Below are 13,322 nucleotides of genomic sequence, written 5' to 3' on the forward strand. Positions count from 1 at the left end.
TATATTGTAATGGTTGTTTATTGATAGGCGGGACTGATTTATTATACATTGCAAATTTCGTGCTTCTGGGGGAAAGCGATTGGGGCGGTAAGCGGAAGTGACGTTGCGGTGTGTTTGAGACGCTCGAGTGGAGGAGGTCCCGTCACCTGAGACCGTGAGTGTGGGACCGGGACCGGGACCGGGATCGGGATCTGGGGCCTCGGCCGGGGCAGCGAAGCACGTCGTGTGTCAGGGTGGAGGTTTGACAGACGGATGTCGTGCAGACCAGGCTCCGCTGACCCAGGGGGTTGAGGCGCCCGAGCGGCAGGTGCCCGTCACTCGGACGCGTTTTATTTATTTTAAATTCGTTGCCCAGTTGGTTGTTTAATACCAGATCTCTCGACTGCAGCAGCAGAGTGAGCTGACGAGTTTATTAACTTCCCCCCGCAGTCCGGACCGCGCGTCTGCCATATGGTGTTCGCTGAATTTCCCACAGAGCCGAGCTGGAAGTTTGTAGCGGCCGAATAGCGTTTGGAGTTGGGAAATCTCCAGATCTGATCGTTTACCTGACATTAGCTGGCTGAACAAAATATGCGATGTGTTATAACGGATTCAGTTGGATTTAGTTTTTAAGTTTTAAAAATTGATGGTGAACAATAAGCGCTAGGGTAATTGTTTTACCTACTCTTAATTTGCGATGTGTGCGATTACTGGGGTAACGAAATGTATTTTAAAATATTTGCAATAGCGCACTGTTTTTTTTATCTTTGCTATGTAAAGAAAATAACTTGCGTTTTATAGCGCCTGTCGCGTCCTCACGATATCCCAAAGTGCTTTAAAATCAAGTAATTACTTTCACAATTATGTAGGCGAACGCAGCAGCCATTTTGCACGCTGACGATCTATTTTAATTGTGTTGGTTCAGGGATAATGTTGGTCAGGACACTGAGAGAACTTCCCTTGTCCTTTTTGAGTAGTGTCATAGGACGTTGAACAGACAAACCTTGGTTTAAAGCCTCACCCAAAAGATGGCAATACAGTGCTCTATCAGTACTGCATTGAAGTATCAAGTTAAATAAGGTAATCATGTTCCGGGGTTGGATTTGAACCCACAGCCTTCTGACTGTGAGGTGAGAGTGCTACCAACTGAGCCAAGCTGAAAGGCAATTAATGGATTCCTTTAGGGTTTCAACATATATAAGTGACAGTTTAAGTTCTTTCATTGTAATGACTGCATTAAGTAAAATTATTTTAAATTGTGTTAATGGCTAAATTTGATTTGTAGCTGAGATTTGGTAGATTATTTCAGATTGTTTACAATGTGAAAACATTTAGGATCTATGGTTTGGATTGATGGATGGAAAATCTAAAGGAACTTTTTTCAATGTAGATATAGTATACACTCTTATGTTTCACTGCTTAATCAATATAACATTAATTATCCACATGCAGTTTCATGAGTAACAATTCCCTGTGGTCTTCTGTAGCTGATTCCATAGTATAGACCATTCTGCAAATGATGCACAGACTTGAGGCAAGGCAGGGAGCACTTTCTGTTTTTTTAAAAATAGTTTTGACCATGAATGACGTGATGCAGTTTTGGAAAGGTTTCTAAAGGTACATGGCACAAACTGTTTAAATTTAATTTTTGATGGCATGTAATACTTAATTTAGCCTTTTTGAAACAAAAGCCAGTAACATGAACTGTAATCTATCACAAGGTACAGTGCAGCACAGAAAGTCTTTAGCTATGTTTGGTACTTAAATGTAAGTACAATGTGCATATTTGGCAAATATATGAAGTAAAGATAGAATAAGCAGTACATTTGACACGTATATAGAAATAACATGTTGTACTTACTGTATTGCAAATGTATACCCTAGGACTTAGTGCACCTGTTTCTCTTTTTAAAAAATTGTACCTTGATAACTTTATTTCATAGATGAAAGATTGCGTGTTCAGTGAAGTGAAATTATAATGCCACGTAGATCCAGTGTAACTGCTTGTGTACTTGGTGCCATGTGAAATTAAATATTATTCAAACCTGTTTGTATCAGGGAATGCCCAAGGTTCAGAGAAGCAATGCTCACGAAGTATGTTGACAATGAAGATGAAGTCTCCAGGAAATGGACAATAAAATTTTAGTCTAGCTAAACTGAAACAGTGCAGTCATAGATCATGGGGAAGGATTGTACTCATCGCTACTCTTTTTAAAAAAAAAAAAATTTCCTCTGGTGAACTTCCATAAATTTCTTGTGTGAATAAAATATAGTATTTTTGTCTGTAGCTTGGTGGCTGTCCCTTTTTAAATCTAGCCACGAAAGCCTATCTAGACCTCAAGGCAAGAATAGACACTCAAAGTTAAGCGGAGTTGGGGCTTGACCATGGGAGTGATTTAAGTTACAAGAGCTGAAATAATATGAGTAAATAAGCAGGAAAAAAAATCCAAAAATGTAATGTTGAGGATAATCTGGGGTAGTATCACCAGGACGAAAACAACTGTTGTCCATTATGTACAATTTATGCTCATGCATTTCTGAATGCTACTGAGTTATGCCCATAATTCATACTTTAAAATACTTATTCAGCCGAAAGTTGACTGCAGTCCCTGATTTTAGATTGGCAGTTCAAATTGTTTTGTGAATTGTCCTCTTGATCTAGAACTTAATTCTCTTCCTGCCTTAAGGCTCCTCAGGTCTTTGACCCCCTGATCCCCTGTAAACTGCATTGGGATGTTCATTATGTAAATGGTATTGTATAAGTCCTAGTCGGTATATCAAAATGCTCAGGTCTCAATCTACAGCAGGTTGGAGATGGGAGCTTTTTACATTTTTGTGTGTTTCTTCAGAGATTCACCCTTCACATGAGGGTTGCAAATCATCCATAGTATGAGGAAACATGAAGGAACACATTCTTAAGTATTAAAGTTGAAGAGTTTGAATTGTATGTTGATCTTCTGCAGTGACAATCTGCTTTTTCTGATTTGCTAGTGGACTAAATGTCAGTTCTTTTCTAGCCGATTATAATGGCTCAAGCTTAACTCTGTTTAGCTCGTCTCAGTAGCCAATTAATGAGGGTTTTGGCATGTTGTGCTGCAGTGCTTTCAGGGCATTTATGGTGTGCATTACTGTAAGAATCATCTTTACAGGAAGTCTTACAATGCTGTGAAGCTATAAGATACTCAAATGGTGCATTTATGCTTAAACTGTGCCAAAATGAAATCTTTACCATGTCAAATCCTCAGTGAGGTGTGGAGAGTGGACATGAGGTGCTTCCTCTCCACGACCACTTTGTGGAAAAAAAAATAAGGCAAATTAACCATCTCCCAGTGGCCAGCTCAAGCAAAATTAGGATTAAACAGGGAAAGAAATGTAGGAGACCTGAAACTTGACTTTTGACTGGAGACTACTGGCATGAAGGAGGGGGGAGAGAATGCCCCCTTGAAATTGATTTGTTAAAACATTTTTTGAAAGAATGGTTATAAAAATTGCAGTAAATTTGTACAAATGCTTATTTAGAATATCATTTCAAATTTACCCTCTTCCAGGCCCACTATCCAATTTTCATTGTGTTCATTCCACTAAGAATAGATGGTTGGATTACTAATTGTACCACAATCAAAGGACATAAATGGTGCATTTAGAATTGTTGGGAGTGAACATAATGTAATGTGGTTTAGATGTCATCAAGCTACAAGAGCAATGCTTGTGAGTCAGATTCCCAAGGTTAAAACTGCATCCTTTAGTCTAGGTTTTTAATCTAACTCACCTTAAGATAGCAAAGATTTTCAGTACTAAAAATGATTTAAAAAGTACTTGGTGGCCTTCCATGCATTATTCATAGTGAGTCACAGAATATACCATCTAACACAATTTTTCACATATGGTTGATTAGTTAACGGTAAAGCTGAAATTATAATAGTGGAAGACTGAGAGGGTACTGCGATATTTACAGAGTATGCTTAAACCCCGTCACATGCAGTAAAATAAAGCCAAGTAAGACTTCAGTTCAAATCATGTAATTCAGTTGACAGAACCTGTCATGCATTGCTCTCCATCACAATACTAGCTGCTGGCAAAATTGCATTTCCCAAAAAAATGAATAAAGTCAACCCACAAGCTTCACTTGCACATCATGTTCCAAATGATACAGGTTTGGGCTCCATTTCAAGAATGAAGGACTCTTGGAAATAGGGTAATGTTAATAAACCTCTTGAGCTTGAACTGTTGGCAATTACAGTATAAGCGCACCATACATGCTTTAAATAACTTGAGCGGCTTTCATACTGTGTGGCTGTTTGATGTTAAAATTATTGTGGCTCCTACCATACCTATGTGACACAATACCTGCTACTTTATAGTGAGAGTATGACAATCTAGCACCAGATATCTCTGAAATGCTTTCTGAAAATCTTGTTCAACTGCCATTTTCTTTCGTAGTAACTGAAATTTCTAATATCCAAAATAAGGGTATAAACAAAATAAAAAATGGACCTGATATGTTTGCCCAGGGCTGTGATTCAGTGAGTTAAATTTGGAGTGTGCAATCTTAAGAATATGCAGTGTATCTAGTCACAGCGGATGTTGTGCAAATCTTTTGCTAAGAATTCTCATTGCCTCTTATTGCCCAGTAGCTATAGATGCAGTGATAGCATTTGCCAAGTAAAATAAGAAATATTACTTTATTTTATAGACTCCTGTTTGAAGAGGCTCTTAGGGATAGTACAGCCAAAAGATCAGTCCAAAGTATTGGATGGGAAGACAGAGCTGGAGAGCTATGAAGGTCTGAGGCTGGTCTTCTGAGTGTTCAAATTATATATGTGAAAAGTGATGTCAAAAGGCATTTTTTTCAACACACAATCACAAATAAATTTCCTTGTAAATTAAAATGCTTGAGAAAACTTACAGTACCTTATGCTGGAAGTTTTGCTGTTAGGATAAAGGGAGTAAATTTTAAAAATCTGGATTTGAAGATTTTTAGTGTTTACTGTCAGTTTTAATGGTCCAGTACAATTATATCACTTTCTTAAAGCTTTGTTTGGAGAAATATAAATAAAACTTTGCTTTTTCTAACACCTTTGCTGACCTCAGGACATCACAAAGCGCTTTATAGCCAATGAAGTACTTTTGAAATGTGGTCACTGTTGTAATGTAGGAAATGCAGCAGCCAATTTGAGCACAGCAAGGTCCCACAAACAGCACTGAGATAAATGACCAGATTTTTTTTTAAGTAATGTTGGTTGAGGGTTAGATATTCGTTAGAACACTGGGAGAACTCCCTGCTCTTCTTTGGATGGTGCTAGGAGATCTTTTATGTCCACTTGCAAGGGCAGATGGGGCCTCAGAAGTTGAAAATCCTGTTATTTGGTGCTTTGTGGGTCTCCACAACACACCACGCTAGTGATTTTCCATGTGCAACTAGCCACAGTGCTGCAAATGTAATTGTGATTATTTTGCCCGGCCAACTGATTTGGTGAGAAATCCTGTTTTATATTTGCTTGCTTTTTTGCCATTCCCCACATTTGAGAACCACTGTGCTTTATAGTATGGAGTCTTTTTTTTAAACAGAAGTTCAAGTTAATAACTTTAATATGACAGATTTATTTGTGATATGACTAGAAATATATCTTTTTGATATATATTAATGACCTCGACCTTGGGTATACAGGGCATAATTTCAAAGTTTGCAGATGTGACAAAACTCAAAAATGTTGTAAACAATGAGGAGGATAGACAGACTCATGAAATGGGCAGACACATGGCAAATGAAATTTAATGCAGAGACGTGTGAAGTCATTCATTTTGGTAGGAAGAATAAGAGGCAATATAAACTGAATGGCACAATTTTAAAGTGGGTGTGGCAACACAGAGACCTGGGAGCGTACTTACACAAATCTTTGAAGGCGACAGGGCAAGTTGAGAAGGCTGCTAATGCATGGCTTTATAAATAATCCATGGTTTTATAAATAGAGGCATAGAGTACAAAAGCAAGTAAATTTTGAAAAACATGGAGTATTGAGGCCAATTCTAGGCACCACATTTTAGGAAGGATGTCAAGGCCTTGGAGAGGGTGCAGAAGAGATTTGCTAGAATGGTACCAGGCGTGCGGGATTTCAGTTAAGTGGAGAGATTGGAGATGCTGGGATTGTTCTCCTTCGAACAGAGAAGGTTAAGGGGAGATTTGATAGAGGTGTTCAAAATCATGAATGGTTTTGCTGGAGTAAATTAGGAGAAACTGTTTCCAGTGGCCGAAGGGTCGGTAACCAGAGGACACAGATTTAAGGTAATTGGCTAAAGAACCAGAGGTGACATGAGGGAAAAAAAACGTTACGCAGTGAGTTATTGTGATCTGAAATGCACAGCCTGAAAGGGTGGTGGAAGCAGATTCAATTGTAACTTTTAAAAGGGAATTGGATAAATACTTGAAGGGGAAAATTTGCAGGGCTATGGGGAAAACAGGGCAGTGGGACTAATTTTTTAAAGAGCTGGCACAGGCACGATGGGCCAAATGACCCCCTTCTGTGCTGGATTATTCTATGATTCTAGAGGAGATGGATGCTAAGCTATCCCTGTTCATGAATAGGCTCTTTATAATCCATTTGTGGGCTAAACTATGTGTGGTATCCCATTGTTCCCTTGTTTGTGTATTGAATCCAGTATAATGTATACTTGGCCTGTTTGCCAATGTCACCGTTAACAGAATATTGTTGCTAATGCAACCTGAAGTCCTCTGCTCTGCTTCTCAATACTGACGTCAGGAAATCATTTTTTTTTGTTTGTCCCTCTCAAAATTAAAGTTGCAGTTTCAGTTGCAGCCACAGTTGTTACAAAATATTTTGCTGATATTTAGGTAAGAGGTAAAATAGCCAGCCCAATGAAATATTTTCTTCCAGTGCCGCTGCAGATATATTCAAGTTTTTACGGTAGAGGTCAATTTTAGGAATGGTTGATTTGCACAATTAAACTGCTGATTTCTGGGCTTTGTTGCCAGTTTCCTGACATTGCAGAGGCTCAATTGTCGTTGAGTGATATTCCAGTATGAGAACACAAAGTATATTCCAGTGTAGAAAAAGAAGGATCTTTGCAGTGATTGGCATTTAAAGAGAAAACTGTTTGGATGCATGAGCTTCCTTTTTTTCTTGCATATCCTTTGTGGAAAAAGTAACTTGTGTGACGACTACAGTTTAAAAGAGGGATTTACCTAGTTTTATTTTGGGACAGTCAGAATGACTTCCATGTGAAACAACTGGGGAACCAATTACTCAAGGTGTATTGGTAGCTCTTTCCAATTAGTAATTGCTTTACCAATCTGCAATAGCCATTCTAAAATGTACAATTAAAGCATTAAGATGCTCTTGATGATATGTTACAAAATGATTACTGAAGAATAAGATTAATTGGTGCATTAAATAAGTTTGTTTCTTAGCTGATAAATATTTGTGTACACACAATATCTAAGTAAGATTTAATTATTTTTTCTGTCCAAAATGAAGTTTATTCACGTGTACAATGTCTGTAGGCAGCCGTCCCTTGGTAACCCTTCTTAGTTGGGCATAATGTGGAGATGCCGGTAATGGACTGGGGTTGACAAATGTAAGGAATCTTACAACACCAGGTTATAGTCCAACTATTTTATATGAAAATCACAAGCTTTCCATAGACATAGTTGGGCATAGACAGTCTTGAGTGACCTGTTACACTGTGGTCTACAGGTGCTCATTCTAGACCAGGGGTACCCAAATAAATCCTTCAAGAAGATTAGGATGGTGGCCTTTCAATTACCTGTCTTCAAAATTGAACTTTTTTTTTTTGAAAATTAGAGTAACATTACATGCGATACTTCTGTAGCTCTCTTGTGACTTCCTAAAGTTTATAGAACGTAAAACAAAATGTGCAACAGATGTGTAAAAAGAATTTGATTATTTTTTTTCATGTGTACACTTTTTAAAAAAAAAACACACAATTTTACCTCCGTAAGGCTTTTGAAATTTGTCCTTGAGCTTTTCTTCAAATAATTGTGAAAACCTTTTGAGCAGAAACTGCTAAAAGCTAAAGAAAACCATTCCTCAGTACTGGTGTTGATGCATCATAGAAAATTAGGTTTGTGCTTAGACTGTACAATCCAAATTCAGCACACAGCATCACAGTTCTGGCAAAAATGTCAAGGTTTTTGGGAGAGGTTGAGGTCTTAAAGTGAAAATGTTAATGAGGGCATGAAAAGACAACTGTATGTTGTGAAATATTTAATTTTGTTTAAACTGTTGTTTTGGACATTAGAAATTCAGAAAGCATTTTGAGAGAATTGTAGGAACCCAGTGGCAAGATTGTGTAATCTGGTGGTCAGATTAGGCAATTAGTGTGATGAGCTTTCATAGACATTTTCCGTTATAAATAGTGGGGAAGAAGAGTGGCAGAGAATTAATGGTACTTGCAGTGGTCTGTTTTGAAACAATTTTCAACAGACCATTCATTGTATGTGAGCTTCTTCCCCACTGACTGAGTTGATCCTATCATGGGAAGGATACATTGCATTTACAAAAAGGAGATAATACCAAAAGTAACTAACATCAACTTGCATTTTCTTGGCCGGTAGTGGATTTCCCTTGGGTTATCCCACAGAAGATCAGAACAAAGCGAATTTATTTCCTTCCAAGTGCATCAATGATGCTGTAGGTGTAGATATAGGTACAGCTTCTGATTTGTTCATCTAATGGTAGTATGCAGATGCAAGTGTGTCACAGAATGGTGATGCACAAATAAGGAAGGTGTGACATAAATAGCAAATACATGATTGATTACTATTATATCTCTACTCATTGGAGTTCAGAAGAATGAGAGGCGATCTTATTGAAACATATAAGATTGTGAAGGGGCTTGATCGGGTGGATGCGGTAAGGATGTTCCCAAGGATGGGTGAAACTAGAACGAGGGGGCAGAATCTTAGAATAAGGGGCTGCTCTTTCAAAACTGAGATGAGGAGAAACTTCTTCACTCAGAGGGTAGTAGGTCTGTGGAATTTGCTGCCCCAGGAAGCTGTGGAAGCTCCATCATTAAATAAATTTAAAACAGAAATAGACAGTTTCCTAGAAGTAAAGGGAATTAGGGGTTACGGGGAGCGGGCAGGAAATTGGACATGATTTTAGATTTGAGGTTAGGACCAGATCAGCCATGATCTTATTGAATGGCGGAGCAGGCTCGAGGGGCCGATTGGCCTACTCCTGCTCCTATTTCTTATGTTCAAATCTGATCAGTCTTCTCTTTTTCTCTACAGGTGCTTGTGGTCTTCAGTAACATGGTGGCCATGTACAAGAGGCTGGAAAGTTTTCTTGTTCCTGTGATGTCCTCTGTAATAATTGGAACGTTCCTTAGGTGGACATGTGTTTCAAAGCTTATGCACCTGTTGTGTGTCTGCTTCTATCTGACCATGTTCTGTTCATTTACAAGTAAGTTATGCCATCCGATCTAACTGTGTAGGCATTTAATTTCAATACAGGCAATTGTCTGCCAAAATCTTAATTCGGTCCAGTTCAGATTCCATAAGCTAATTCATCTGTATGAATTGTTCTGCTATTTCCTTATTCTTTTCAAATGTATCAGCCTGTGATTACTGCTTTGACAACACTATCATAATTTTGTTTATACTGTCAGCTGCCAGCTATATGAGGAAAGAATAGTTATTGATGTTTTAAGGAGAGGTTGTGGAAAATAGTTGGCAGTAATATATAGGTATATTCATCCTGGTCCCCATATTCATTGGATAAATATGAATCTGTTGGGTATATTCATAACTGTAGTTGTTCATATGCTATATTCGTTTCTGTTTTTCAGCTGCTTGCATTTATTTCTCCCAAACCATGCAGCATTCTTCAGTTGAGTTAAGAGGGTGGGTAACTGAACTGCTCCCAGGATTCTGCCAGTGCTGTTGTGCTGCTGATTGTTAGTTTCTTTGTGAGCCACCCGAAGGGATTCAGTAAATGATTTGTTTGTGTACAGTATACCACAGAAGTCCCAATCTAATACGATATTTAAATAACAAGTGGACACAGCTGCATGACGTGGGTGATGAATCCACAGGAATATAATGTTCAGTTGGGTCCAGGAGTTCTACAGATATATTCCACCAGAGCCCATGTAATTTATTTATACATTAAAATTTGAAAACAAAAACCTTGGCTGTAATAAGTATTTTGCTTTCTATGCAAAATTATGGAGGAGTACAAGGTGAAAATTCACATTTTATCACTTTGGACACATCATGGTAGTACTTAATTTTACCGAGAGTATAATGCACATTTATAATGTCAGTAATATTGTGCAGCAGCATTAAAAATTGTGTTGGGAAAGGGACCACTGGGTTGCAGTTAACATTTAAGTTAAGGATGTTTGTTGTTTGGACTTTAATCTCAGTTGTGTTACAGTGTTGGGTTTGTTATGGGCGTACCATATGTGTATATCAGGCAAGGCTGCCCATCCATTTATGGAGGGATTGTTAATCCTATTATGCTACTGAGCAGAAAGTCCGTTCAACACTTGTGTAATCGTTCTTGTTGTGGAATTTGATCTATTTTGTACATACATAATCAGTTGTTCTTTAATATGTGATTACTGTGAGTAAATTAAACATCAGTTTTCTTTAATAATTGAGGGACATTAAATTTATAATGTCTCTAGCTATTTGGACAGTGGGTAGAGAAAAGCTCAAGTTGCAGTATGTGAATTAGTAGTGGTGACGTGGAAACTCCATTTACAACAAGAGTTCTGTCACTCTATATTCATAAATTTTTTTTGGGAGTGATTACATTCCTATTTAATTCTAAGTCTTTTATTTGTTCAGCAGAGCTTAGACTTGACCTTTTTTAGCACCCTATTCATCCTGCCCCCTTATTAATAAGAATACTTGTGGAAAATAAAAGGGACACTTTCTTTTGAAGCTTTAAAATGTGTGTACTTATGACACTTGAAATATGAATATTGGTCAGCTATTTGCTTTGAGCACACACACTTCCCCCCCCCCCCAACACAGACTTGGGGCCTTCTGGTTTGAAGAGCTCAATGCTACACTGGGTAATGCATTTACCCACTAGGTCATCAAAAAAGCTGTAAATTTTTTAAAGAAATGTAAAATCGTGGTAGAACTTTAGACTGGGATCATCAGCAATTGTTGCTCAGCATTTTAATGTAATCATCAAAACTAGTGGCCCTTGTCTTATTCCTGTACCAATGCCAATAACTTCTAATCACTGACTGAATCATGCATGTGGTGTTTGAGGATCAGTTTACTATCATTTGCTGATAGCCAGCTGTCAGAATGTGGCTTGCACTGTAAACAGCTCAGAAGCTTACACCTTGTTAACTCTTGACATTTTATGTATTTCTAATGTACAATAGTATGATCAGAATTTGAAGAAGTTTCATACAGAAGCTTCAAAGACAACCCTCTGTACTTTTCTGAGTATAAGTGAACAGTTCTCATTAACTTGTTAGCTTAAGTTTCAAGCACTACAAACAACTGTAGTAAGAAATTGTTCTCGCCATTTAAATTTCTGGAAAATTTTCAGCTTCTACGTTTTACTACTTGCCATACTGGCGATAATATAGGGAAATCGCCGGGTGTGCCCGAAGGAAAAAGTTGGAAAATAACAGCAAGAAATGGAAAATTTATTTTACTTTGTTATTTCAGCTTGTGTTTGATAATCCTGATTGTTGTGTGTCCCAATTTTATTACTTAATTTATTTTTAATAATTTTACTTTCTTGAGAATATTTATCTGTCCTTATCAAAGTAAAATGGCTTTCATCTTTACCTGTATTTTTTGATCTTGTTTTATGGCCCACTACTATCGAGCAGTAGGGAAAATGGAGGGTATGATTGCCAGGGATTTGTAGCATCTTATTTACTGACGAAAACAAACCTTTAATTCTGTATCAGAGCTGAAGGAGTCAGTTAGTTTAAAATATACAGTAATATTCCTTCGCGATTGTCTTGTGCCATTTTGCTATGAATGTATGTTATTGTTTAAGTGTAAAATTTGACAGTACAGTTACACACTGCGATATTAATTTGTATCCAAAGCAGTGGGCATTAGAGTCTTCAGGTCATCCTACACTGTGAGGCAATTTACTGAGCCGAGTGTGTGCACCAGGAGGCAGGTTACACTGATTGGGTTTAACTGGGCTGATGTTTACTGGTCATTAAAATAATTAGTTAACATTTCAGCAATGTATTACAAATGCATAACAAGAAAGGGCTTGAAATAACTGGAAAAGTGTGAGAAGTGTTGCTGAGGAAATTTTCAAATGTTCTGCAGCAGCTATTTCACCCAGGTTGAAATTTTGTCTGGGATTCCAAACCGAGTTTTAACACTTTTTTTGAAAAGTTGTTACATAGCACTACACACTCCCTAAATTGCACACACATGGCTCTGAGGCAACAATTTGAATGAAAGTTGTTTTTTTTTAAATCTCTTGGAACGGTCCAAATTCACATTTTCCCTCTACATCTAATACCAGGAAAAGTTACCACAATAATATATTTGTACTTGTATTGGGTTTTCAACTCGGAAAAGGCTCTTCACAGAGGAGGAAAAGAACGGCACTGAGTCTTTCTGGGCAAGTTAGCAGACATGACCTAAAAGGTGGGTTTTAAGAAGGCTTTTAAAGGTGGTTATGGAAGTAGTGAGGTAGGAGGAATTGAAGTAGAAACAAGTGAAGGCTTTGCCACTAGTGGTGGAGTAAACTAGGGGAGAGTGGGGGCGTGGGGTGGGAAATCAAAGGAGGCCAAAGTCCAAGGACTGGAAGGTAAGGGAAAGGGTCTAAGACTGGAGAATGTTGTATAGTGGGGTGTGGCTATGAAGAGATTTGTAGATGAGGGTGAGGATTTTAAATTCAGTGCTATTAGATGAGCCGTTGTAGGTCAATGAGGCGAGAGGTGATAGGTGAGTGGGGCTTACTATGGGGTAGGATGCAGGTAGTGGAGTTTTGGATGATTTGGAGTTCATAAAGGTCTAGAGGTTAGCAAGGAAGGCATAGGAGAAATGACAGAAAATGAATTTTTAAAAATTGTTCAACCTCCAGCTAAATTGATTACAGTACCATAATACCTACACTGCTAGAGTCTGTGACCTTACAAACTAAAGTCTGTAATGCACACTTCTCTGATAAGCTTGCACAGAAGATTAATTTCACCAGTGTTATGGTCATCTGGGGGAGGGTGAAGTGTTCATTGCCACACAACTCAAGACATATGGACACAGTATTCTGCACGTCAATGGATTGAAAGTAGTTCTGTAAAAATCATAGCTGAACAGTGCAACTAAACTTCTAATTCTAATTTGGAGCAGGGCT

At 38.0% G+C, this 13,322-nt stretch overlaps 1 protein-coding gene across 5 annotated transcripts in view; it reads left to right on the forward strand.

Moving 5' to 3' along the window:
* Positions 1-13,322, forward strand: part of LOC137342575 (dyslexia-associated protein KIAA0319-like protein) — a 79,464-nt gene that overhangs the window by 128 nt on the left and 66,014 nt on the right. For 2 of the 5 annotated variants that reach the window (XM_068006545.1, XM_068006547.1), the window contains exons 1-2: positions 220-647; positions 9,251-9,422. In XM_068006545.1, the coding sequence (XP_067862646.1) occupies positions 9,272-9,422 (151 nt within the window). In that variant the 5' untranslated portion in view covers positions 220-647; positions 9,251-9,271. The other 3 variants (XM_068006546.1, XM_068006548.1, XM_068006549.1) reach the window with 3 other exon arrangements.

This window comes from Heptranchias perlo, chromosome 26 (assembly GCF_035084215.1).
Source record: "Heptranchias perlo isolate sHepPer1 chromosome 26, sHepPer1.hap1, whole genome shotgun sequence".
Lineage (NCBI taxonomy): Eukaryota > Metazoa > Chordata > Chondrichthyes > Hexanchiformes > Hexanchidae > Heptranchias > Heptranchias perlo.